At 37.9% G+C, this 27,986-nt stretch overlaps 4 protein-coding genes across 4 annotated transcripts; all 4 read left to right on the top strand.

Annotated features, from left to right (window-relative positions):
* The first annotated feature begins 5,394 nt into the window (after nucleotides 1–5,394).
* On the top strand, nucleotides 5,395–7,319 carry LOC119265438 (cystatin-like protein). Its single transcript, XM_037546226.1, has 4 exons — nucleotides 5,395–5,625; nucleotides 6,018–6,131; nucleotides 6,325–6,405; nucleotides 6,563–7,319. Exons 1-4 carry the CDS (start codon nucleotides 5,440–5,442, stop codon nucleotides 6,683–6,685), a joined length of 504 nt encoding a protein of 167 aa, XP_037402123.1. The 5' UTR covers nucleotides 5,395–5,439; the 3' UTR covers nucleotides 6,686–7,319.
* A 4,839-nt stretch (nucleotides 7,320–12,158) lies between these two features.
* Nucleotides 12,159–14,107, top strand: LOC119265408 (cystatin-like protein). The gene is made up of 4 exons (XM_037546059.1): nucleotides 12,159–12,399; nucleotides 12,806–12,919; nucleotides 13,113–13,193; nucleotides 13,351–14,107. Exons 1-4 carry the CDS (start codon nucleotides 12,214–12,216, stop codon nucleotides 13,471–13,473), a joined length of 504 nt encoding a protein of 167 aa, XP_037401956.1. The 5' UTR covers nucleotides 12,159–12,213; the 3' UTR covers nucleotides 13,474–14,107.
* A 4,670-nt stretch (nucleotides 14,108–18,777) lies between these two features.
* Nucleotides 18,778–20,744, top strand: LOC119265420 (cystatin-like protein). Its single transcript, XM_037546096.1, has 4 exons — nucleotides 18,778–19,009; nucleotides 19,444–19,557; nucleotides 19,751–19,831; nucleotides 19,989–20,744. Exons 1-4 carry the CDS (start codon nucleotides 18,824–18,826, stop codon nucleotides 20,109–20,111), a joined length of 504 nt encoding a protein of 167 aa, XP_037401993.1. The 5' UTR covers nucleotides 18,778–18,823; the 3' UTR covers nucleotides 20,112–20,744.
* A 4,339-nt stretch (nucleotides 20,745–25,083) lies between these two features.
* LOC119265403 (cystatin-like protein) lies at nucleotides 25,084–27,026 on the top strand. Its single transcript, XM_037545980.1, has 4 exons — nucleotides 25,084–25,324; nucleotides 25,725–25,838; nucleotides 26,032–26,112; nucleotides 26,270–27,026. Exons 1-4 carry the CDS (start codon nucleotides 25,139–25,141, stop codon nucleotides 26,390–26,392), a joined length of 504 nt encoding a protein of 167 aa, XP_037401877.1. The 5' UTR covers nucleotides 25,084–25,138; the 3' UTR covers nucleotides 26,393–27,026.
* The last annotated feature ends 960 nt before the right edge of the window (nucleotides 27,027–27,986 follow it).

Here is a 27,986-nt window from a genome sequence, read left to right as displayed (position 1 = left end):
TGGCTGACACACCGGGTTGAACACAGTATAAATCTAATGCCCATTTTCACAACTTCTAACTGTAGTCTTCAGTACATTGATGGTCCTTCGAGCCGGATGTTACTGTATTTACCCCTAAAGATGGATCTTGCTCAAGAGTATGAGGCTCAAGGCAGACGTCCCAAGCAATACATACGGCCCCCAATCCGTTATGAAGATTATGAAGTAGATTTAGCTGGTTATCATTATTGCAGGCATGGACATGAAGAGGAGTGGACAGTGCATCAGCAGGGAAAGGCCAGGATGACCCACTCCAGATCTTCTCATGGTTCTCCACCCCAGCCGCAGCTGAGGTAGGATGAAATTTCTAAAAGAGACTGATGCCGAAACTCATCTCGCGCGGACTGGACCTCACGGGATGTTCGCTGTCATGGTAACGTTTACTCTCAGCGCTGCTCCACGCATACAAGAGTGGAGGGAGGTGCACACAGGTGGATTATATCCTTAGCAGGAGATGCCACCTAAAGGAAATTGGAGATTGTAAAGTGGTACCAGGGGAAAGTGTAGCAAGGCAGCATAGGGTGGTTGTCTGTAGAATGAGATTAGAAACAAAGAAGAGGAAGAGAGTGAAGACAGAGCCAAAGATTATATGGTGGAAGCTGAAGGAGGAGGATGGTTGCAGGCAGTTCAGGGAAAAATTGCAACAGGCCCTTGGGGGCAGTGAGGAACTACCTGAGGACTGGGAAACTACAGCTAAGATGGTGAGAGAAACTGGCAAGAATGTGTTGGGTGTTTCGTCTGGTCAGAGGAAAGAAGACAAGGAAAGTTGGTGGTGGAATGAGGAAGTCCAGGAGAGTATTCAGAAGAAGGCAGCTAAGAAAAAGTGGGATAACCAGAGAGATGAAGGAAATAGGCAGGAGTACTGTGAGGCTAGTCGCATAGCGAAAAGAATGGTGGCAAAGACAAAGGCTCAGGCCTATGATAAGCTGTATGAGAGGCTGGACAGTAAAGAAGGAGTAAAGGACTTGTATAATTTGGCTAAACAGAGAGATAGAGCTGGAAAGGATGTACAGCAGGTTAGGCTGATAAAGGATAGAGAGGGAAATGTACTAGTGAGTGAACAAAGAGTGTTGAGAAACTAATGAATGAGGAAAACGAGAGAGAGAGGAGGACAACGGGGGAAGAGATAGTGGATCAGGAAGTGCAGAGAATTAGTAAGGTGGAAGTGAGGGCAGCTTTAAAAAGGATGAAGAATGGAAAGGCAGTTGTTCCAGATGACATACCTGTGGAGATTTGGAGATGTTTAGGAGAGAAGGCAGTGGACTTTTTAACCAGGTTGTTTAACAAAACCCTAGAGAGTGAGAGGATGCCTGATGAGTGGAGAAGTAGTGTACTGGTCCCCATTTATAAGAACAAGGGTGATGTGCAGAGCTGCAGTAACTACAGAGGTATAAAGTTGATGAGCCACACCATGAAGGTATGGGAAAGAGTTGTTAAAGCAAGGCTAAGGCGAGAGGTTCAGATCAGTGAGCAGCAGTTTGGTTTCATGCCCAGAAAGAGTAACACAGATGCAATTTTTGCATTGAGAGTGTTGGTAGAGAAGTACAGAGAAGGTCAGAAGGAGCTACATTGTGTCTTTGTGGATCTAGAGAAGGCATATGATAGGGTGCCAAGACAGGAACTGTGGTACTGTATGAGGAAGTCAGGTGTAGCTGAAAAGTATGTAGGGGTGGTGCAGGACATGTACGAGGATAGTGAGACAGTGGTGAGGTGTGCAGTTGGAGTGACAAATGGTTTCAAGGTGAAGGCAGGGTTACATCAGGGATCAGCTTTGAGCCCCTTCTTGTTTGCAATGGTGATGGACAGGTTGACAGATGAGGTCAGGCAGGTGGCTCCATGGACCATGACTTTGGAGATGACATTGTAATCTGTGGTGAGAGTAGAGAGCAGGTGGGAGAGAATCTGGAGTGGTGGAGGTTTGCACTGGAGAGGAGAGGAATGAAGGTCAGTAGAGACAAGACGGAATACATGTGTGTGAATGAGAGGGAAGCAGGTGGAAAGGTGAAGATGCAAGGAGTAGAGGTCATAAAGGTGGATGACTTCAAATATCTTGGGTCAACCATCCAGAGCAATGGACAGTGTAGAAAAGAGGTGAAGAAGAGGGTGCAGGCAGGATGGAGTGGGTGGAGACGGATGTCAGGGCTGATGTATAACAGATGGATAGCAGCAAGAGTGAAAGGGAAGGTTTACAAGACAGTAGTGCGTCCTGCTATGATGTATGGTTTGGAGACTGTGGGTCCTTCTAAAAGACAGGAGGCTGAGCTGGAGGTGGCGGAGATGAAGATGCTGAGATTTTCGTTGGGAGTGACAAGGATGGACAACATTAGAAATGAGCAGATCAGAGGGACAGTGAAGGTGGAACAGTTTGGAGATAAAGCCAGAGAGGCCAGGTTGAGATGGTTTGGACATGTGTTGAGGAGGAATAGTGGATATATTGGGCAAAAAATGTTGGAGATGGAGCTGCCGGGTAGAAGGAGAAGAGGTAGACCTCAGAGAAGGTTTATGGATGTAGTGAAGGTGGACATGGAGATGGTTGGTGTGAAAGTAGAGGAGGCAATGGTTAGGGCAAGATGGAGGCAGATGATCCGCTGTGGCGACCCCTAAAGGGAGCAGCCGAAAGAAGAAGACGACTTATAGTGAGCATGTAAACGAAGACTTTCCATCAGACTCTTGAATAGAGTGTACATATAAACACCTCAGTCTGAATCTGTAATCCGATTGTATTCAATCGGATTGGCAAAAATCTTTGCATGTAAACACAGCCAGTGTGGAGCGTGTGATGGTGGTCTGACTTTGCATGTTCTACATGTCCCTGATTCAGAGGTTTCTTTTAGGTGTACAGCTCACATGTGAGTGTAAATGTTATGTTAAAATTTGGCACTTTGCCTTGCAGGTCACTTTGAGAAGAGAACACTTTTCCCAAAAATTAAAGAGCTTGACGTAGTATGTAACTCATGGTCTCCATAAGGTCAAGTGGTCTTTGTCATTTCTTATTTTAACTTTTATGTGTGACACCAGTGTGGTCACTTTTGTGTTTGTGTGTTTCCTTCATATAATTATTATTGTTGTTGTTGTTGTTGTTGTTAGTTACATTTTGTTAAATCTGCCTTGTTAATCCTCTTCTCAATGCGTGTCAATTGTAAACTTGGTAATAGAACGCAGGTATGCCTGCTATTCCCTGATGCTACAGTGCCTGTGCTGTGATTATCTGCGGTAGTCTGTAAATTTCCTCCCAGAGAGACATTCCTGAATTCCTAGCTACGTCTTCTATCTCATCCTTTCAACCCTGTTTTTCAGGTGAGCACCGTGTTAAAAATACACTAAATTTCTCCTGAACTAGTTAATACAGCATACGGGTGCATATATCAGGACATTTGTGTGAACTCACGTGCTCTGAGTCGAGGCTTAGTAGGTTAGAGAAATGTAGACGTCTAAGTTGTAGTTATAATGGCAGACATAACTACTATTTAGTTACCTGTGTTTTAGCTAAGCTCCTAGGTAAACTCCATGAAGAAAACTTTGTTTGGGAGAGTTTATCACTTTATTTTGGCCTTGTGAATGAGTGTTTACATGTAAGAGACGTTCTAAGAGATGTGATAGTGACAGTTATTAGCACTTTGAACGTTGTTCTTTTTGAGTTCAGTGTACCCCAGTTATTAAGTGAGCCTCAACTGTATCTCTGTCTTTGGTACATAATACGTAATGTTATAGACTACGTATACGAGCTTTAGCCATTCTTTTGGCCTGTTGACATCCTTTCGTATTTTAAGAATATTTTCTCCTTCAAATAAGAAAAAAATCTGAATTCACCTGCTGGTCAAAGATGCCTAAATGGGACTGTAGTATGCAGTTGTCTCCCTCTGATAGGGACATGTTCAGCCTATATTAACATATGTTAGAACGCAAGCTAAATATTTGTATGGTTTGTACTGAACTGTGGTGTTTGCTGAGCAAACAACAAAAGAGAAACAGATATTTTATGAACAGAATTATTCAAATAAACCGGGACCAGAGAGGCATTCGTGAAAGCAAAGCACGTCTCCTGTCTTCAACCCTGTTTTTCAGGGGCAGAATCTGTTTCATGGATCCCAAGCCTGGGACTTGTTACTTATGCATTGAACAAAATGTTGTTATGTTGTTAACAATGTGAAACAGGTGCAGAATATACAATAAATATACACACACATATTTTCTAAGCTGCTTATCCTGGGTCATAGTGGGGTTCTGGAGCCTATCCCTGTGGTTATTGGGCGGAAGGCCACCAACAGGTCACCAGTCCATCGCAGGCGCAATGCTGCACTACTGCAGCGTTGTCACTTTTCAGAGAACGAGGCTTTAATTGTTTGAACACAGTCTGGAATCATGGTCACACAACAGGCAAAAAGGTCAAAGCCAGGAAGATCCAAATGGAAAAAAAGGAAAACACGACAGGGACAGGAAACAGCAAACAGGGTACAAAAGGGGCAAGACAAAAGGCAAATATAGAAATGAAGTCTGATACACAGTAAAGCAACAACAACAAGAATGACCACCAAGTAGCTCTAAAGACAGCAGCCATATCTCACACAGATCTAGTCTAAAGCCCAGGCTTACATCCTAACGAGGTATGATCACATGTTACAGAGAACAGGTGAAACAGATCAATATTCAGGTGAGAATGAGTGTTGATTGGTTGGAGCCACAGCCACATGATTACCCAGGGAGTTCTGGGAAATGGAGTTTGTAAAAGAGTCTGAGCCAGAGGGTATGCTGTCACAACCAAACAACAACAAGGCTGAGCAGCTCATTGTGTAGAACAAAAGCAGGCAGCTTAGGAGAACAATGCTAACGCAGAAAGTACATTTTAAAAAAGATTCAATTCAATTAATCAACATGATGTTTTATAACATTTTGTAAGGGATTAAAAAAATGTGAAAGTTTGGCTGAAATATGCCACTGAAGATGAACATGTACAGAGTTGAAACTGCTGGTCTGAAATTTTGGGTCAGAATATGAGGCACTACAGCTCTGCAGTTAGATAATAATGTAGTGGTGGGGGGCTTTGACTGGAGGGCAAACTGTTTGGGTTGCTTACATTTCCCCTCTAAAACAGCTTAAAAACACGGAAGCTACCTGTGGAAAAAACGAATGGGGATATTTTGCCAGCATTCAGGTCGTTGTAAGGGGGTTTTCACTTCTCGTTTATTTGATTTTATCAATTTTTTTTAATTGATGCAAGTAGAGTCCAACACTGTTCCTGGAAGACTAAAAAGAGCTGCCAAGTGCAGCCCTTTGCATGCATGCAGCTGCCAAGAGCAGGAGAGCCCCCGCCCTTCACTGCTGATTTTCAAGTGGTTTGCATGAACATTGGAAGTAATCAGAAAACACTCACAGCTCACTGATCCACGTGCAACGAGCAACATGAGTGCTGTGCTGAAGCTGCTGCTGCTGTCGGCAGTGACTCTGCTGGTTTCTGCTCAGGGATCGGAGAATTATCAGAACTTATCTGAATCAATAAGAATACACATTGACAAGGCACTGGACAAAGCCAATGAATACTTTACGAATCATTATGTTGCTTATGAAAGCCTCTTGTCAAAACCAACAGTGAGTAGTTTTTTTTTCTGTCTTATTTTCTATGGGTGATGTTATTTGGTGTAACTGGAAAGTTAATCCAATTTATATATATGACAGAATGTTTATGGTTGATCAGCTGCAGATTTCAGGTTTTAGATCAGCTACCAACAATCAGTAAACTGACAGAATGTGAACAAAACATTCATAATTTTAATGATTTAATCATTAAAACTAGTTATTTGCCAAATACAAGATGCTCTCTAATACAATCTAGACTTAACTATAGTATGGTCTGCAGATTTATATATATAGTATATGTGTGTGTGTGTGTGTGTGTGTGTGTGTGTGTTTACTATTATGTCCTTGTTTTGCTGTTCTTTCATTTAGAGATTTATGTGGCCCACTTCTATGCTTTTTCACAGATTACAGCTGATGACTTCTATGTAAATGTGCGTCTGATGGTCACAACATGCAAGAAGGACAAAGAAAAGGGATATGGACATAGAGTTGAATGTGTTACACAAAAACCTAAAACGGTGTGTGTGATATCTTTACTGGCTGAATGCAAAGTCAACTGATCACATACTAAACATTAACTAGCCAAGGTCCATTTTCTTCTACTTATATTTACTGTGTAAACAGACTGTGTTTCTGAATATGTTGTTATGTAAAAAGAGACGACTCTACAAACTATTAACTAACATAGACTTTGTCATTTCTTTTATAAAGCCCAGGATTAACTGTCTTGTATGTAAGAAAACAAATGGTGAAGAACTAATTGACTGTGTGAGACAAAAGGATGCTAAGAGTGTAAGTTCTGAATTTATCAGTATCTAATGCACACCCCACTGCAAATGAACAGTAGCTACAGTATATATAGGATCACATATGCTTACCAGATAAAATGTATAAGCCATTGTTGTTGACAACTGAAAAGTAAAAATATGTCTTATTGATCTTATTACAGAGAGAGCGCATTCGGAGTAGTTGTCCCACCCACTCACGCCCTTATCGCCATGGAAGTGAATCTCTAATGTTTCAGACAGGTGGGGATGATGGGCCGCAGATTGGATGTCCTGGATGTGTCTGACTTTGATACCCCTGAAGCTGAACACACAAACCTGTTAACACACAAATTCCAACTTTGAATGAAATTTTTAAAAATGTAGTGATGATTGAATAAAATCAGCTACTTATAGACAAATGGTTAAACTTATAAAAGAAATGGAGCATGTGGTTTCCAGTAAAAAGACACTTACACTTACACACAAGTTTATTCTGACTTTATCTAACAAAAACTTTTAACGCAAAGACAGCAAAACTACATTGTTGTCATAGAGAATGATATATTTGAACACAAAGTATTTACAAAATAATTACTGTGCATTTATACATTATGAGCATTTGTGACTTATTTTACAATTTTTATCTTAGACATGAACATATGCTTTACCAAATAGGTAGTTCACAGTACTGCTGAACAGTTTGTCAGGTAACAGAAGTAAAAATCTCAGTGTGCTTCAACAGGCCCTCTGGGAGGAGAGCTGAGCCTGTTTAGTGAGAGCCTCGAGTCAAAGAACAGTTCCTGAAAAAATGACTACAGTCTTGAGCGAGTGTGAGGTACAAATGAATTTATTCACTTAAAATTTTAATTTACGACTCAAAGTTTTCTTGTTACTGAAAATGGTGTTTGTCAGTTTCAATAAAAATAATGCTTTAAAGAGCCTTTTCTCTTTTGTTTGTGTTGTCATAAATGACTTCTTAGAGTAAAAAGAAGCAAAAAAAAAACCAAAATGTAAAAAAGCTGAAAAAGAGTCAGGTCCCTAAAATGTCAATTCTTTGCCTCCAATGTTCAAGCATGTTTGATTGATCCAGGTCCACAGACATGGGAAAGATTCTTGTGAGCATCATGGTTTGTCCACCCTGTTAACTTGTGGTACATCTAGTTACATGCATAGTTTTCATCCTGATTCAGTGATAATATTAAACATGATGCATACGTTTGTGGTAATTTGCGGAGACGGGAATGGAGGAACATTTAAAAGACTGGACACAAATTCTGTCAATATTTATTTTTATTATGAAAGTGATATTTCACAGAGCCCTAACAAGACACTGTACTGTGCAGATCCACTGTGTAGATTACTGTAAGGCACACTAAGTCTCTTAGGAGATGTAAATGTTATAAATAATGTGTCATAAACATGTTGAGATAGTGGACATTTGGTGAACATGGTTCTGAGCTGTACTATAAGTTTTTTTGTTTAAATTGTAAACGTTTGGAGTGTTTGGAAAGAAATAGGCTAAAATATGGTGAGTGTGTGCTGCTACAAGTCGCTCTGTAAAGTCTGAAAAAAGTCACAGGGGTCAAGTTGGATTCCACAGGTTTTTTTCTTTTCAGATCACTTCATATGTATTTCCATATTAACGTGACACGCACAGGCTCTAAAAGAAGGTCCAACTCATTTTTTAGGTCTCAAATGGAAATCAGCATTATACTTATGACGATATGATTACAATAATAGATAATTCGCTTACATTCTCAGAAGACACATCCTTCACCAAGTTCTCAATCATCAGATTCATCCTCTCTGGGAAGGGCTGCGAAACACAACCATCACATCTCCTGGGGATATTCCACGTCCATCCCCTCATTATCTCCAAATGTGCTGCTTGCTGTGTTAGTTTGTTTGCTTTCTTTCTTGGTGATTTTCATGTGAATCTTAGATATGTTGTAAAGAGTGCCTCTTTATTTCACCTTAGTTTTCACCTAATTCATCTTTGTTCCTAACTGATTGATGGATTTGCCTACATTTGTCCAGTCTGCTTATCTTGTGATCACTGCCTCTCAAAATTCATCCACTGAAGGTCTTTAACATGTGGCTTAATTCAGTTTTTTGCAAACATCACATATAATGCAGTTTTATTAATAATTAGAAGGGTTAAAATGGTTCTTTAAGGGTTCTAGTTACAGGGAATGGCTCTACTTAGGACTTATATATAGAACAATTTCATGCTTAAATGTTCTTTTACATAGTGAAGTGTTTCTTGAGAGAATGGGTTGTATGTGGTTCTATGTAGCACCAAAAAGGGTTCTGCTGTTGTTTGGATGTCAGGCTTGTAAATAAAGAATAACCCTTTTTAGGGCTGTTTATAACCATTTTCAAAAAACATAGACAACACATTCTCCGTCTATCTGAAGAAACATTTTGCCATGCAAAGCACTATGAAGCATGAAATGGTTCTATATACAACTCATGGTTCTAAATAGAACCGTTCCTTTTGCTTAAGGACCCTTGAAGAAATGTCTTTAAGAGTGCAGATAAAGATTTTATTGAAAATGATATACGGCTCATTTTGGAGACAAAAAAAGTAGAACTAAAGAAGTAGAACTGTGCTACAGAACGAAGAGCTGCATGGGAGCCGAGAGATTCCACTCCTATTTGTGAGTTGTGTACGCGGCGCAGAGTTCTCTTTGCCTCTTGGCTCAGGAGCTCACGCTGATTGGAAGATTGAACGGCGGGGTGTTTTTTACCAGTCCTCAATATATATTCTCCCAAGATAACAGCCTAATTGAGATTCAGCGATAACTAATATTTTCAGTTCAAATAAACAGTCAGCAATCCTAATGATTTACTTTCTGTACTGTTCGTCTGAGATGGGGTGTAAGCAGCCGCCATACAAACCTTTTTGAACCTTTTCGTAGTTCCAGCGTCACTTGGCATTGTTATCTGTTCAGTGATGGCACGCGGCCGAAGACCTGACTGTCGAAGGGAATGTGAATTTAAGGGGGAACTGAATTGGATACAATTTGTGTGTGTAATATATATATATATATATATATTATTTGAAATATATAAATATATATATTATATATTTCACCTCAGGAATACATACAAATGAAAAATCTATTGTGTCTGATGGCTGAAAAGAAATATTTTTCAAATTTTCATGTTTATTTTCTAAAATTCATTATTAATTTAATTGATAATATTAATTAATTATTAATAATTACATTATTAATTAGTTGATAATATTGTGTAATTAATTTTTATGTGTGAAAAAGAACAAAAACAAGCATCATAAACTCACAACAGCTTGTATCGTAGTGATCAATGTGCGCAAATCTCACTACATCTTACAGCAACAGCTGGCTGTAATTATAATATAAGAATGTTCAGGATTTAAAGCTGCAGCTGGCAGGCTCCAGGCCCATCTATACAACAGCTTAGGTTGTGTTATTTCACTCTGACTGTACACTGACCGGCCCGCTTACTAAGTGGATTAGAATGAAATAACTTAATCAGCTGTTTCAAACCCTTGACCTCATCTGTAAACACTGCATGTAAAGTAAGCCAACTGACCTTAACACTGGTGTAATGAAACATTTGCTAACAGTGCTGCCTACGTGATGGTGGTCTACCTTTGTATGTCCTGCACGTCCCTGATTCAGAGGTTTCTTTTAGGTGTACAGCTCACATGTGAGTGTAAATGTTATGTTAAAATTTGGCACTTTGCCTTGCAGGTCACTTTGAGAAGCGAACACTTTTCCCAAAAATTAAAGAGCTTGACGTAGTATGTAACTCATGGTCTCCATAAGGTCAAGTGGTCTTTGTCATTTCTTATTTTAACTTTTATGTGTGACACCAGTGTGGTCACTTTTGTGTTCGTGTGTTTCCTTTATATAATAATAATAATAATCATTATTATTATTATTATTATTATTATTGTTGTTGTTGTTGTTAGTTACATTTTGTTAAATCTGCCTTATTAATCCTCTTCTATATGCGTGTCAATTGTAAACTTGATAATTGAACACAGGTATGCCTGCTATTCCCTGATGCTACAGGGAATGATGCTACTTATGCATTGATGTCCAAAATGCATGGTGGAACTTATGCATTGAACAAAATGTTGTTATTCAGGCTTCATGATGAAACGCACAACAGAAACGCCTTACACAGGAGGAAATAAGAGTGCAGATACACAACAATGTGAAACAGGTGCAGAATATACAATAAATACACACACACATATTTTCTAAGCTGCTTATCCTGGGTCATAGTGGGGTTCTGGAGCCTATCCCAGTGGTTATTGGGCGGAAGGCCACCGACAGGTCACCAGTCCATCGCACGCGCAATACTGCACTACTGCAGCGTTGTCACTTTTCAGAGAACGAGGCTTTAATTGTTTGAACACAGTTTGGAATCATGGTCAGACAACAGGAAAAAAGGTCAAAGCCAGGAAGATCCAAATGGAAAAAAAGGAAAACACGACAGGGACAGGAAACAGCAAACAGGGTACAAAAGGGGCAAGACAAAAGGCAAATATAGAAATGAAGTCTGATACACAGTAAAGCAACAACAACAAGAATGACCACCAAGTAGCCCTAAAGACAGCAGCCATATCTCACACAGATCTAGTCTAAAGCCCAGGCTTACATCCTAACTAGGTATGATCACTTGATACAGAGAACAGGTGAAACAGATCAATATTCAGGTGAGAATGAGTGTTGATTGGTTGGAGCCACAGCCACATGATTACCCAGGGAGTTCTGGGAAATGGAGTTTGTAAAAGAGTCTGAGCCAGAGGGTATGCTGTCACAACCAAACAACAACAAGGCTGAGCAGCTCATTGTGTAGAACAAAAGCAGGCAGCTTAGGAGAACATGGCTGAAGAGGAAAGACACCACAGAGATGGCGAATAAAATATGAGTGAAGACGTAAATAAACGTAAATAGATGGGGCCAGTGAATCCTTGTTTCTCGTGCCTCAATCTTTCTAGCTGCTAATGGCTACAGACTAACTTTCAAAACAATTCTGAACAATGCCCGTTAAACATGTGAGATCATTAAAAAACGTCTCTTAACTGAAAACAATTGAGAAATGTGTAATTTTAAGTCCTGTTTTGTCTGGTTGTGTATCTTCTAACAGCAGGTGGAAATTGGAAAACACAGTTCATTGTCTTTGCTTTGACTTTTTTCACTGGCTGATTTGAAGTTGAGATTCATTACATTCTTTCAATGCTATCGCAGAAAGTACATTTGAATTAATAAACATAATTCAATTAATCAACATGATGTTTTATAACATTTTGTAAGGGATTAAAAAAATGTGAAAGTTTGGCTGAAATATGCCACTGAAGATGAACATGTATGGAGTTGAAACTGCTGGTCTGAAATTTTGGGTCAGAAAATGAGGCACTACAGCTCTGCAGTTAGATAATAATGTAGTGGTGGGGGGCTTTGACTGGAGGGCAAACTGTTTGGGTTGCTTACATTTCCCCTCTAAAACAGCTTAAAAACACGGAAGCTACCTGTGGAAAAAAACGAATGGGGATATTTTGCCAACATTCAGGTCGTTGTAAGGGGGTTTTCACTTCTCGTTCATTTGATTTTATAAATTTTTTATTGATGCAAGTAGTTCCTTTTTAAAGAAGTCCAACACTGTTCCTGGAAGACTAAAAAGAGCTGCCAAGTGGAGCCCTTTGCATGCATGCAGCTGCCAAGAGCAGGAGAGCCCCCCCCCCCCTTCACTGCTGATTTTCAAGTGGTTTGCATGAACATTGGAAGTAATCAGAAAACGCTCATAGCTCACTGATCCACATGCAACGAGCAACATGAGTGCTGTGCTGAAGCTGCTGCTGCTGTCGGCAGTGACTCTGCTGGTTTCTGCTCAGGGATCGGAGAATTATCAGAACTTATCTGAATCAATAAGAATACACATTGACAAGGCACTGGACAAAGCCAATGAATACTTTACGAATCATTATGTTGCTTATGAAAGCCTCTTGTCAGAACCAAAAGTAAGTGGGTTTTTTTTCTGTCTTATTTTCTATGCGTGGTGTTATTTGGTGTAACTGGAAATTTAATCCAATTTATATATATGACAGAATGTTTATGGTTGATCAGCTGCAGATTTCAGGTTTTAGATCAGCTACCAACAATCAGTAAACTGACAGAATGTGAACAAAACATTCATAATTTTAATGATTTAGTCATTAAAACTAGTTATTTGCCAAATGCAAGATGCTCTCTAATACAATCTAGACTTAACTATAGTATGGTCTGCAGATTTATATATATAGTATATGTGTGTGTGTGTGTGTGTGTGTGTGTGTGTGTGTGTGTGTGTGTGTTTACTATTATGTCCTTGTTTTGCTGTTCTTTCATTTAGAGATTTATGTGGTCCACTTCTATGCTTTTTCACAGATTACAGCTGATGACTTCTATGTAAATGTGCGTCTGATGGTCACAACATGCAAGAAGGACAAAGAAAAGGGATATGGACATAGAGTTGAATGTGTTAAACAAAAACCTAAAACGGTGTGTGTGATATCTTTACTGGCTGAATGCAAAGTCAACTGATCACATACTAAACATTAACTAGCCAAGGTCCATTTTCTTCTACTTATATTTACTGTGTAAACACACTGTGTTTCTGAATATGTTGTTATGTAAAAAGAGACGGCTTTACAAACTATTAACTAACATAGACTTTGTCATTTCTTTTATAAAGCCCAGGATTAACTGTCTTGTATGTAAGAAAAAAAATGGTGAAGAACTAATTGACTGTGTGAGACAAAAGGATGCTAAGAGTGTAAGTTCTGAATTTATCAGTATCTAATGCACATCCCACTGCAAATGAACAGTAGCTACAGTATATATAGGATCACATATGCTTACCAGATAAAATGTATAAGCCATTGTTGTTGACAACTGAAAAGTAAAAATATGTCTTATTGATCTTATTACAGAGGGAGGACATTCGGAGTAGTTGTCCCACCCACCCACGCTCTTATCTCCATGGAGAAGTAACTCTAATGTCTCAGACAGGTGGGGATGATGGGCCGCAGATTGGATGTCCTGGATGTGTCTGACTTTGATACCCCTGAAGCTGAACACACAAACCTGTTAACACACAAATTCCAACTTTGAATGAAATTTTTAAAAATGTAGTGATGATTGAATAAAATCAGCTACTTATAGACAAATGGTTAAACTTATAAAAGAAATGGAGCATGTGGTTTCCAGTAAAAAGACACTTACACTTACACACAAGTTTATTCTGACTTTATCTAACAAAAACTTTTAACGCAAAGACAGCAAAACTACATTGTTGTCATAGAGAATGATATATTTGAACACAAAGTATTTACAAAATAATTACTGTGCATTTATACATTATGAGCATTTGTGACTTATTTTACAATTTTTATCTTAGACATGAACATATGCTTTACCAAATAGGTAGTTCACAGTACTGCTGAACAGTTTGTCAGGTAACAGAAGTAAAAATCTCAGTGTGCTTCAACAGGCCCTCTGGGAGGAGAGCTGAGCCTGTTTAGTGAGAGCCTTGAGTCAAAGAACAGTTCCTGAAAAAATGACTACAGTCTTGAGCGAGTGTGAGGTACAAATGAATTTATTCACTTAAAATTTTAATTTACGACTCAAAGTTTTCTTGTTACTGAAAATGGTGTTTGTCAGTTTCAATAAAAATAATGCTTTAAAGAGCCTTTTCTCTTTTGTTTGTGTTGTCATAAATGACTTCTTAGAGTAAAAAGAAGCAAAAAAAAAACCAAAATGTAAAAAAGCTGAAAAAGAGTCAGGTCCCTAAAATGTCAATTCTTTGCCTCCAATGTTCAAGCATGTTTGATTGATCCAGGTCCACAGACATGGGAAAGATTCTTGTGAGCATCATGGTTTGTCCACCCTGTTAACTTGTGGTACATCTAGTTACATGCATAGTTTTCATCCTGATTCAGTGATAATATTAAACATGATGCATACGTTTGTGGTAATTTGCGGAGACGGGAATGGAGGAACATTTAAAAGACTGGAAACAAATTCTGTCAATATTTATTTTTATTATGAAAGTGATATTTCACAGAGCCCTAACAAGACACTGTACTGTGCAGATCCACTGTGTAGATTACTGTAAGGCACACTAAGTCTCTTAGGAGATGTAAATGTTATAAATAATGTGTCATAAACATGTTGAGATAGTGGACATTTGGTGAACATGGTTCTGAGCTGTACTATAAGTTTTTATAGTTTAGCACAGGCTCTAAAAGAAGGTCCAACTCATTTTTTAGGTCTCAAATGGAAATCAGCATTATACTTATGACGATATGATTACAATAATAGATAATTCGCTTACATTCTCAGAAGACACATCCTTCACCAAGTTCTCAATCATCAGATTCATCCTCTCTGGGAAGGGCTGCGAAACACAACCATCACATCTCCTGGGGATATTCCACGTCCATCCCCTCATTATCTCCAAATGTGCTGCTTGCTGTGTTAGTTTGTTTGCTTTCTTTCTTGGTGATTTTCATGTGAATCTTAGATATGTTGTAAAGAGTGCCTCTTTATTTCACCTTAGTTTTCACCTAATTCATCTTTGTTCCTAACTGATTGATGGATTTGCCTACATTTGTCCAGTCTGCTTATCTTGTGATCACTGCCTCTCAAAATTCATCCACTGAAGGTCTTTAACATGTGGCTTAATTCAGTTTTTTGCAAACATCACATATATTGCAGTTTTATTAATAATTAGAAGGATTAAAATGGTTCTTTAAGGGTTCTAGTTACAGGGAATGGCTCTACTTAGGACTTATATATAGAACAATTTCATGCTTAAATGTTCTTTTACATAGTGAAATGTTTCTTGAGAGAATGGGTTGTATGTGGTTCTATGTAGCACCAAAAAGGGTTCTGCTGTTGTTTGGATGTCAGGCTTGTAAATAAAGAATAACCCTTTTTAGGGCTGTTTATAACCATTTTCAAAAAACATAGACAACACATTCTCCGTCTATCTGAAGAAACATTTTGCCATGCAAAGCACTATGAAGCATGAAATGGTTCTATATACAACTCATGGTTCTAAATAGAACCGTTCCTTTTGCTTAAGGACCCTTGAAGAAATGTCTTTAAGAGTGCAGATAAAGATTTTATTGAAAATGATATACGGCTCATTTTGGAGACAAAAAAAGTAGAACTAAAGAAGTAGAACTGTGCTACAGAACGAAGAGCTGCATGGGAGCCGAGAGATTCCACTCTTATTTGTGAGTTGTGTACGCGGCGCAGAGTTCTCTTTGCCTCTTGGCTCAGGAGCTCACGCTGATTGGAAGATTGAACGGCGGGGTGTTTTTAACCAGTCCTCAATATATATTCTCCCAAGATAACAGCCTAATTGAGATTCAGCGATAACTAATATTTTCAGTTCAAATAAACAGTCAGCAATCCTAATGATTTACTTTCTGTACTGTTCGTCTGAGATGGGGTGTAAGCAGCCGCCATACAAACCTTTTTGAACCTTTTCGTAGTTCCAGCGTCACTTGGCATTGTTATCTGTTCAGTGATGGCACGCGGCCGAAGACCTGACTGTCGAAGGGAATGTGAATTTAAGGGGGAACTGAATTGGATACAATTTGTGTGTGTAATATATATATATATATATATATATATATATATATATATATTTCACCTCAGGAATACATACAAATGAAAAATCTATTGTGTCTGATGGCTGAAAAGAAATATTTTTCAAATTTTCATGTTTATTTTCTAAAATTCATTATTAATTTAATTGATAATATTAATTAATTATTAATAATTACATTATTAATTAGTTGATAATATTGTGTAATTAATTTTTATGTGTGAAAAAGAACAAAAACAAGCATCATAAACTCACAACAGCTTGTGTCGTAGTGATCAATGTGCGCAAATCTCACTACATCTTACAGCAACAGCTGGCTGTAATTATAATATAAGAATGTTCAGGATTTAAAGCTGCAGCTGGCAGGCTCCAGGCCCATCTATACAACAGCTTAGGTTGTGTTATTTCACTCTGACTGTACGCTGACAGGCCCGCTTACTAAGTGGATTAGAATGAAATAACTTAATCAGCTGTTTCAAACCCTTGACCTCATCTGTAAACACTGCATGTAAAGTAAGCCAACTGACCTTAACACTGGTGTAATGAAACATTTGCTAACAGTGCTGCCTACGTGATGGTGGTCTACCTTTGTATGTCCTGCACGTCCCTGATTCAGAGGTTTCTTTTAGGTGTACAGCTCACATGTGAGTGTAAATGTTATGTTAAAATTTGGCACTTTGCCTTGCAGGTCACTTTGAGAAGAGAACACTTTTCCCAAAAATTAAAGAGCTTGACGTAGTATGTAACTCATGGTCTCCATAAGGTCAAGTGGTCTTTGTCATTTCTTATTTTAACTTTTATGTGTGACACCAGTGTGGTCACTTTTGTGTTCGTGTGTTTCCTTTATATAATAATAATAATAATCATTATTATTATTATTATTATTATTATTGTTGTTGTTGTTGTTGTTAGTTACATTTTGTTAAATCTGCCTTATTAATCCTCTTCTATATGCGTGTCAATTGTAAACTTGATAATTGAACACAGGTATGCCTGCTATTCCCTGATGCTACAGGGAATGATGCTACTTATGCATTGATGTCCAAAATGCATGGTGGAACTTATGCATTGAACAAAATGTTGTTATTCAGGCTTCATGATGAAACGCACAACAGAAACGCCTTACACAGGAGGAAATAAGAGTGCAGATACACAACAATGTGAAACAGGTGCAGAATATACAATAAATATACACACACATATTTTTCTAAGCTGCTTATCCTGGGTCATAGTGGGGTTCTGGAGCCTATCCCAGTGGTTATTGGGCGGAAGGCCACCGACAGGTCACCAGTCCATCGCACGCGCAATACTGCACTACTGCAGCGTTGTCACTTTTCAGAGAACGAGGCTTTAATTGTTTGAACACAGTTTGGAATCATGGTCAGACAACAGGAAAAAAGGTCAAAGCCAGGAAGATCCAAATGGAAAAAAAGGAAAACACGACAGGGACAGGAAACAGCAAACAGGGTACAAAAGGGGCAAGACAAAAGGCAAATATAGAAATGAAGTCTGATACAAAGTAAAGCAACAACAACAAGAATGACCACCAAGTAGCTCTAAAGACAGCAGCCATATCTCACACAGATCTAGTCTAAAGCCCAGGCTTACATCCTAACTAGGTATCATCACATGATACAGAGAAAAGGTGAAACAGATCAATATTCAGGTGAGAATGAGTGTTGATTGGTTGGAGCCACAGCCACATGATTACCCAGGGAGTTCTAGGAAATGGAGTTTGTAAAAGAGTCTGAGCCAGAGGGTATGCTGTCACAACCAAACAACAACAAGGCTGAGCAGCTCATTGTGTAGAACAAAAGCAGGCAGCTTAGGAGAACATGGCTGAAGAGGAAAGACACCACAGAGATGGCGAATAAAATATGAGTGAAGACGTAAATAAACGTAAATAGATGGGGCCAGTGAATCCTTGTTTCTCGTGCCTCAATCTTTCTAGCTGCTAATGGCTACAGACTAACTTTCAAAACAATTCTGAACAATGCCCGTTAAACATGTGAGATCATTAAAAAACGTCTCTTAACTGAAAACAATTGAGTAATGTGTAATTTTAAGTCCTGTTTTGTCTGGTTGTGTATCTTCTAACAGCAGGTGGAAATTGGAAAACACAGTTCATTGTCTTTGCTTTGACTTTTTTCACTGGCTGATTTGAAGTTGAGATTCATTACATTCTTTCAATGCTATCGCAGAAAGTACATTTGAATTAATAAACATAATTCAATTAATCAACATGATGTTTTATAACATTTTGTAAGGGATTAAAAAAATGTGAAAGTTTGGCTGAAATATGCCACTGAAGATGAACATGTATGGAGTTGAAACTGCTGGTCTGAAATTTTGGGTCAGAAAATGAGGCACTACAGCTCTGCAGTTAGATAATAATGTAGTGGTGGGGGGCTTTGACTGGAGGGCAAACTGTTTGGGTTGCTTACATTTCCCCTCTAAAACAGCTTAAAAACACGGAAGCTATCTGTGGAAAAAAACGAATGGGGATATTTTGCCAACATTCAGGTCGTTGTAAGGGGGTTTTCACTTCTCGTTCATTTGATTTTTAAATTTTTTTTAATTGATGCAAGTAGTTCCTTTTTAAAGAAGTCCAACACTGTTCCTGGAAGACTAAAAAGAGCTGCCAAGTGGAGCCCTTTGCATGCATGCAGCTGCCAAGAGCAGGAGAGCCCCCCCCCCCTTCACTGCTGATTTTCAAGTGGTTTGCATGAACATTGGAAGTAATCAGAAAACACTCATAGCTCACTGATCCACGTGCAACGAGCAACATGAGTGCTGTGCTGAAGCTGCTGCTGCTGTCGGCAGTGACTCTGCTGGTTTCTGCTCAGGGATGGGAGAATTATCAGAGCTTATCTGAATCAATAAGAATACACATTGACAAGGCACTGGACAAAGCCAATGAAAACTTTACGAATCATTATGTTGCTTATGAAAGCCTCTTGTCAGAACCAAAAGTAAGTGGTTTTTTTTCTGTCTTATTTTCTGCGGGTGACGTTATTTGGTGTAACTGGAAATTTAATCCAATTTATATATATGACAGAATGTTTATGGTTGATCAGCTGCAGATTTCAGGTTTTAGATCAGCTACCAACAATCAGTAAACTGACAGAATGTGAACAAAACATTCATAATTTTAATGATTTAATCATTAAAACTAGTTATTTGCCAAATGCAAGATGCTCTCTAATACAATCTAGACTTAACTATAGTATGGTCTGCAGATTTATATATATAGTATATGTGTGTGTGTGTGTGTGTGTGTGTGTGTGTGTGTGTGTGTGTGTGTGTGTGTGTGTGTGTGTGTGTGTGTGTGTGTGTTTACTATTATGTCCTTGTTTTGTTCTTTCATTTAGAGATTTATGTGGCCCACTTCTATGCTTTTTCACAGATTACAGCTGATGACTTCTATGTAAATGTGCGTCTGATGGTCACAACATGCAAGAAGGACAAAGAAAAGGGATATGGACATAGAGTTGAATGTGTTACACAAAAACCTAAAACGGTGTGTGTGATATCTTTACTGGCTGAATGCAAAGTCAACTGATCACATACTAAACATTAACTAGCCAAGGTCCATTTTCTTCTACTTATATTTACTGTGTAAACAGACTGTGTTTCTGAATATGTTGTTATGTAAAAAGAGACGGCTTTACAAACTATTAACTAACATAGACTTTGTCATTTCTTTTATAAAGCCCAGGATTAACTGTCTTGTATGTAAGAAAACAAATGGTGAAGAACTAATTGACTGTGTGAGACAAAAGGATGCTAAGAGTGTAAGTTCTGAATTTATCAGTATCTAATGCACACCCCACTGCAAATGAACAGTAGCTACAGTATATATAGGATCACATATACTTACCAGATAAAATGTATAAGCCATTGTTGTTGACAACTGAAAAGTAAAAATATGTCTTATTGATCTTATTACAGAGAGAGCGCATTCGGAGTAGTTGTCCCACCCACTCACGCCCTTATCGCCATGGAAGTGAATCTCTAATGTTTCAGACAGGTGGGGATGATGGGCCGCAGATTGGATGTCCTGGATGTGTCTGACTTTGATACCCCTGAAGCTGAACACACAAACCTGTTAACACACAAATTCCAACTTTGAATGAAATTTTTAAAAATGTAGTGATGATTGAATAAAATCAGCTACTTATAGACAAATGGTTAAACTTATAAAAGAAATGGAGCATGTGGTTTCCAGTAAAAAGACACTTACACTTACACACAAGTTTATTCTGACTTTATTTAACAAAAACTTTTAACGCAAAGACAGCAAAACTACATTGTTGTCATAGAGAATGATATATTTGAACACAAAGTATTTACAAAATAATTACTGTGCATTTATACATTATGAGCATTTGTGACTTATTTTACAATTTTTATCTTAGACATGAACATATGCTTTACCAAATAGGTAGTTCACAGTACTGCTGAACAGTTTGTCAGGTAACAGAAGTAAAAATCTCAGTGTGCTTCAACAGGCCCTCTGGGAGGAGAGCTGAGCCTGTTTAGTGAGAGCCTTGAGTCAAAGAACAGTTCCTGAAAAAATGACTACAGTCTTGAGCGAGTGTGAGGTGCAAATTAATTTATTCACTTAAAATTTTAATTTACGACTCAAAGTTTTCTTGTTACTAAAAATGGTGTTTGTCAGTTTCAATAAAAATAATGCTTTAAAGAGCCTTTTCTCTTTTGTTTGTGTTGTCATAAATGACTTCTTAGAGTAAAAAGAAGCAAAAAAAAAAAACCAAAATGTAAAAAAGCTGAAAAAGAGTCAGGTCCCTAAAATGTCAATTCTTTGCCTCCAATGTTCAAGCATGTTTGATTGATCCAGGTCCACAGACATGGGAAAGATTCTTGTGAGCATCATGGTTTGTCCACCCTGTTAACTTGTGGTACATCTAGTTACATGCATAGTTTTCATCCTGATTCAGTGATAATATTAAACATGATGCATACGTTTGTGGTAATTTGCGGAGACGGGAATGGAGGAACATTTGAAAGACTGGAAACAAATTCTGTCAATATTTATTTTTATTATGAAAGTGATATTTCACAGAGCCCTAACAAGACACTGTACTGTGCAGATCCACTGTGTAGATTACTGTAAGGCACACTAAGTCTCTTAGGAGATGTAAATGTTATAAATAATGTGTCATAAACATGTTGAGATAGTGGACATTTGGTGAACATGGTTCTGAGCTGTACTATAAGTTTTTTTGTTTAAATTGTAAACGTTTGGAGTGTTTGGAAAGAAATAGGCTAAAATATGGTGAGTGTGTGCTGCTACAAGTCGCTCTGTAAAGTCTGAAAAAAGTCACAGGGGTCAAGTTGGATTCCACAGGTTTTTTTCTTTTCAGATCACTTCATATGTATTTCCATATTAACGTGACACGCACAGGCTCTAAAAGAAGGTCCAACTCAGTTTTTAGGTCTCAAATGGAAATCAGCATTATACTTATGACGATATGATTACAATAATAGATAATTCGCTTACATTCTCAGAAGACACATCCTTCACCAAGTTCTCAATCATCAGATTCATCCTCTCTGGGAAGGGCTGCGAAGCACAACCATCACATCTCCTGGGGATATTCCACGTCCATCCCCTCATTATCTCCAAATGTGCTGCTTGCTGTGTTAGTTTGTTTGCTTTCTTTCTTGGTGATTTTCATGTGAATCTTAGATATGTTGTAAAGAGTGCCTCTTTATTTCACCTTAGTTTTCACATAATTCATCTTTGTTCCTAACTGATTGATGGATTTGCCTACATTTGTCCAGTCTGCTTATCTTGTGATCACTGCCTCTCAAAATTCATCCACTGAAGGTCTTTAACATGTGGCTTAATTCAGTTTTTTGCAAACATCACATATAATGCAGTTTTATTAATAATTAGAAGGATTAAAATGGTTCTTTAAGGGTTCTAGTTACAGGGAATGGTTCTACTTAGGACTTATATATAGAACAATTTCATGCTTAAATGTTCTTTTACATAGTGAAGTGTTTCTTGAGAGAATGGGTTGTATGTGGTTCTATGTAGCACCAAAAAGGGTTCTGCTGTTGTTTGGATGTCAGGCTTGTAAATAAAGAATAACCCTTTTTAGGGCTGTTTATAACCATTTTCAAAAAACATAGACAACACATTCTCCGTCTATCTGAAAAAACATTTTGCCATGCAAAGCACTATGAAGCATGAAATGGTTCTATATACAACTCATGGTTCTAAATAGAACCGTTCCTTTTGCTTAAGGACCCTTGAAGAAATGTCTTTAAGAGTGCAGATAAAGATTTTATTGAAAATGATATACGGCTCATTTTGGAGACAAAAAAAGTAGAACTAAAGAAGTAGAATGAAAAATCTATTGTGTCTGATGGCTGAAAAGAAATATTTTTCAAATTTTCATATTTATTTTCTAAAATTCATCATTAATTTAATTGATAATATTAATTAATTATTAATAATTACATTATTAATTAGTTGATAATATTGTGTAATTAATTTTTATGTGTGAAAAAGAACAAAAACAAGCATCATAAACTCACAACAGCTTGTATCGTAGTGATCAATGTGCGCAAATCTCACTACATCTTACAGCAACAGCTGGCTGTAATTATAATATAAGAATGTTCAGGATTTAAAGCTGCAGCTGGCAGGCTCCAGGCCCATCTATACAACAGCTTAGGTTGTGTTATTTCACTCTGACTGTACACTGACCGGCCCGCTTACTAAGTGGATTAGAATGAAATAACTTAATCAGCTGTTTCAAACCCTTGACCTCATCTGTAAACACTGCATGTAAAGTAAGCCAACTGACCTTAACACTGGTGTAATGAAACATTTGCTAACAGTGCTGCCTACGTGATGGTGGTCTACCTTTGTATGTCCTGCACGTCCCTGATTCAGAGGTTTCTTTTAGGTGTACAGCTCACATGTGAGTGTAAATGTTATGTTAAAATTTGGCACTTTGCCTTGCAGGTCACTTTGAGAAGAGAACACTTTTCCCAAAAATTAAAGAGCTTGACGTAGTATGTAACTCATGGTCTCCATAAGGTCAAGTGGTCTTTGTCATTTCTTATTTTAACTTTTATGTGTGACACCCACAAAGTGTGGTCACTTTTGTGTTCGTGTGTTTCCTTTATATAATAATAATAATAATCATTATTATTATTATTATTATTATTGTTGTTGTTGTTGTTGTTAGTTACATTTTGTTAAATCTGCCTTATTAATCCTCTTCTATATGCGTGTCAATTGTAAACTTGATAATTGAACACAGGTATGCCTGCTATTCCCTGATGCTACAGGGAATGATGCTACTTATGCATTGATGTCCAAAATGCATGGTGGAACTTATGCATTGAACAAAATGTTGTTATTCAGGCTTCATGATGAAACGCACAACAGAAACGCCTTACACAGGAGGAAATAAGAGTGCAGATACACAACAATGTGAAACAGGTGCAGAATATACAATAAATACACACACACATATTTTCTAAGCTGCTTATCCTGGGTCATAGTGGGGTTCTGGAGCCTATCCCAGTGGTTATTGGGCGGAAGGCCACCGACAGGTCACCAGTCCATCGCACGCGCAATACTGCACTACTGCAGCGTTGTCACTTTTCAGAGGACAAGGCTTTAATTGTTTGAACACAGTTTGGAATCATGGTCAGACAACAGGAAAAAAGGTCAAAGCCAGGAAGATCCAAATGGAAAAAAAGGAAAACACGACAGGGACAGGAAACAGCAAACAGGGTACAAAAGGGGCAAGACAAAAGGCAAATATAGAAATGAAGTCTGATACAAAGTAAAGCAACAACAACAAGAATGACCACCAAGTAGCTCTAAAGACAGCAGCCATATCTCACACAGATCTAGTCTAAAGCCCAGGCTTACATCCTAACTAGGTATGATCACTTGATACAGAGAACAGGTGAAACAGATCAATATTCAGGTGAGAATGAGTGTTGATTGGTTGGAGCCACAGCCACATGATTACCCAGGGAGTTCTGGGAAATGGAGTTTGTAAAAGAGTCTGAGCCAGAGGGTATGCTGTCACAACCAAACAACAACAAGGCTGAGCAGCTCATTGTGTAGAACAAAAGCAGGCAGCTTAGGAGAACATGGCTGAAGAGGAAAGACACCACAGAGATGGTGAATAAAATATGAGTGAAGACGTAAATAAACGTAAATAGATGGGGCCAGTGAATCCTTGTTTCTCGTGCCTCAATCTTTCTAGCTGCTAATGGCTACAGACTAACTTTCAAAACAATTCTGAACAATGCCCGTTAAACATGTGAGATCATTAAAAAACGTCTCTTAACTGAAAACAATTGAGAAATGTGTAATTTTAAGTCCTGTTTTGTCTGGTTGTGTATCTTCTAACAGCAGGTGGAAATTGGAAAACACAGTTCATTGTCTTTGCTTTGACTTTTTTCACTGGCTGATTTGAAGTTGAGATTCATTACATTCTTTCAATGCTATCGCAGAAAGTACATTTTAATTAATAAACATAATTCAATTAATCAACATGATGTTTTATAACATTTTGTAAGGGATTAAAAAAATGTGAAAGTTTGGCTGAAATATGCCACTGAAGATGAACATGTATGGAGTTGAAACTGCTGGTCTGAAATTTTGGGTCAGAAAATGAGGCACTACAGCTCTGCAGTTAGATAATAATGTAGTGGTGGGGGGCTTTGACTGGAGGGCAAACTGTTTGGGTTGCTTACATTTCCCCTCTAAAACAGCTTAAAAACACGGAAGCTACCTGTGGAAAAAAACGAATGGGGATATTTTGCCAACATTCAGGTCGTTGTAAGGGGGTTTTCACTTCTCGTTCATTTGATTTTATAAATTTTTTATTGATGCAAGTAGTTCCTTTTTAAAGAAGTCCAACACTGTTCCTGGAAGACTAAAAAGAGCTGCCAAGTGGAGCCCTTTGCATGCATGCAGCTGCCAAGAGCAGGAGAGCCCCCCCCCCCCTTCACTGCTGATTTTCAAGTGGTTTGCATGAACATTGGAAGTAATCAGAAAACGCTCATAGCTCACTGATCCACATGCAACGAGCAACATGAGTGCTGTGCTGAAGCTGCTGCTGCTGTCGGCAGTGACTCTGCTGGTTTCTGCTCAGGGATCGGAGAATTATCAGAACTTATCTGAATCAATAAGAATACACATTGACAAGGCACTGGACAAAGCCAATGAATACTTTACGAATCATTATGTTGCTTATGAAAGCCTCTTGTCAGAACCAAAAGTAAGTGGGTTTTTTTTCTGTCTTATTTTCTATGCGTGGTGTTATTTGGTGTAACTGGAAATTTAATCCAATTTATATATATGACAGAATGTTTATGGTTGATCAGCTGCAGATTTCAGGTTTTAGATCAGCTACCAACAATCAGTAAACTGACAGAATGTGAACAAAACATTCATAATTTTAATGATTTAGTCATTAAAACTAGTTATTTGCCAAATGCAAGATGCTCTCTAATACAATCTAGACTTAACTATAGTATGGTCTGCAGATTTATATATATAGTATATGTGTGTGTGTGTGTGTGTGTGTGTGTGTGTGTGTGTGTGTTTACTATTATGTCCTTGTTTTGCTGTTCTTTCATTTAGAGATTTATGTGGTCCACTTCTATGCTTTTTCACAGATTACAGCTGATGACTTCTATGTAAATGTGCGTCTGATGGTCACAACATGCAAGAAGGACAAAGAAAAGGGATATGGACATAGAGTTGAATGTGTTAAACAAAAACCTAAAACGGTGTGTGTGATATCTTTACTGGCTGAATGCAAAGTCAACTGATCACATACTAAACATTAACTAGCCAAGGTCCATTTTCTTCTACTTATATTTACTGTGTAAACAGACTGTGTTTCTGAATATGTTGTTATGTAAAAAGAGACGGCTTTACAAACTATTAACTAACATAGACTTTGTCATTTCTTTTATAAAGCCCAGGATTAACTGTCTTGTATGTAAGAAAAAAAATGGTGAAGAACTAATTGACTGTGTGAGACAAAAGGATGCTAAGAGTGTAAGTTCTGAATTTATCAGTATCTAATGCACATCCCACTGCAAATGAACAGTAGCTACAGTATATATAGGATCACATATGCTTACCAGATAAAATGTATAAGCCATTGTTGTTGACAACTGAAAAGTAAAAATATGTCTTATTGATCTTATTACAGAGGGAGGACATTCGGAGTAGTTGTCCCACCCACCCACGCTCTTATCTCCATGGAGAAGTAACTCTAATGTCTCAGACAGGTGGGGATGATGGGCCGCAGATTGGATGTCCTGGATGTGTCTGACTTTGATACCCCTGAAGCTGAACACACAAACCTGTTAACACACAAATTCCAACTTTGAATGAAATTTTTAAAAATGTAGTGATGATTGAATAAAATCAGCTACTTATAGACAAATGGTTAAACTTATAAAAGAAATGGAGCATGTGGTTTCCAGTAAAAAGACACTTACACTTACACACAAGTTTATTCTGACTTTATCTAACAAAAACTTTTAACGCAAAGACAGCAAAACTACATTGTTGTCATAGAGAATGATATATTTGAACACAAAGTATTTACAAAATAATTACTGTGCATTTATACATTATGAGCATTTGTGACTTATTTTACAATTTTTATCTTAGACATGAACATATGCTTTACCAAATAGGTAGTTCACAGTACTGCTGAACAGTTTGTCAGGTAACAGAAGTAAAAATCTCAGTGTGCTTCAACAGGCCCTCTGGGAGGAGAGCTGAGCCTGTTTAGTGAGAGCCTCGAGTCAAAGAACAGTTCCTGAAAAAATGACTACAGTCTTGAGCGAGTGTGAGGTACAAATGAATTTATTCACTTAAAATTTTAATTTACGACTCAAAGTTTTCTTGTTACTGAAAATGGTGTTTGTCAGTTTCAATAAAAATAATGCTTTAAAGAGCCTTTTCTCTTTTGTTTGTGTTGTCATAAATGACTTCTTAGAGTAAAAAGAAGCAAAAAAAAAACCAAAATGTAAAAAAGCTGAAAAAGAGTCAGGTCCCTAAAATGTCAATTCTTTGCCTCCAATGTTCAAGCATGTTTGATTGATCCAGGTCCACAGACATGGGAAAGATTCTTGTGAGCATCATGGTTTGTCCACCCTGTTAACTTGTGGTACATCTAGTTACATGCATAGTTTTCATCCTGATTCAGTGATAATATTAAACATGATGCATACGTTTGTGGTAATTTGCGGAGACGGGAATGGAGGAACATTTAAAAGACTGGAAACAAATTCTGTCAATATTTATTTTTATTATGAAAGTGATATTTCACAGAGCCCTAACAAGACACTGTACTGTGCAGATCCACTGTGTAGATTACTGTAAGGCACACTAAGTCTCTTAGGAGATGTAAATGTTATAAATAATGTGTCATAAACATGTTGAGATAGTGGACATTTGGTGAACATGGTTCTGAGCTGTACTATAAGTTTTTATAGTTTAGCACAGGCTCTAAAAGAAGGTCCAACTCATTTTTTAGGTCTCAAATGGAAATCAGCATTATACTTATGACGATATGATTACAATAATAGATAATTCGCTTACATTCTCAGAAGACACATCCTTCACCAAGTTCTCAATCATCAGATTCATCCTCTCTGGGAAGGGCTGCGAAACACAACCATCACATCTCCTGGGGATATTCCACGTCCATCCCCTCATTATCTCCAAATGTGCTGCTTGCTGTGTTAGTTTGTTTGCTTTCTTTCTTGGTGATTTTCATGTGAATCTTAGATATGTTGTAAAGAGTGCCTCTTTATTTCACCTTAGTTTTCACCTAATTCATCTTTGTTCCTAACTGATTGATGGATTTGCCTACATTTGTCCAGTCTGCTTATCTTGTGATCACTGCCTCTCAA

The sequence above is a fragment of the Pygocentrus nattereri genome, chromosome 2, assembly GCF_015220715.1.
Source record: "Pygocentrus nattereri isolate fPygNat1 chromosome 2, fPygNat1.pri, whole genome shotgun sequence".
Lineage (NCBI taxonomy): Eukaryota > Metazoa > Chordata > Actinopteri > Characiformes > Serrasalmidae > Pygocentrus > Pygocentrus nattereri.
This window is presented reverse-complemented; position numbering and strand designations above follow the sequence as displayed.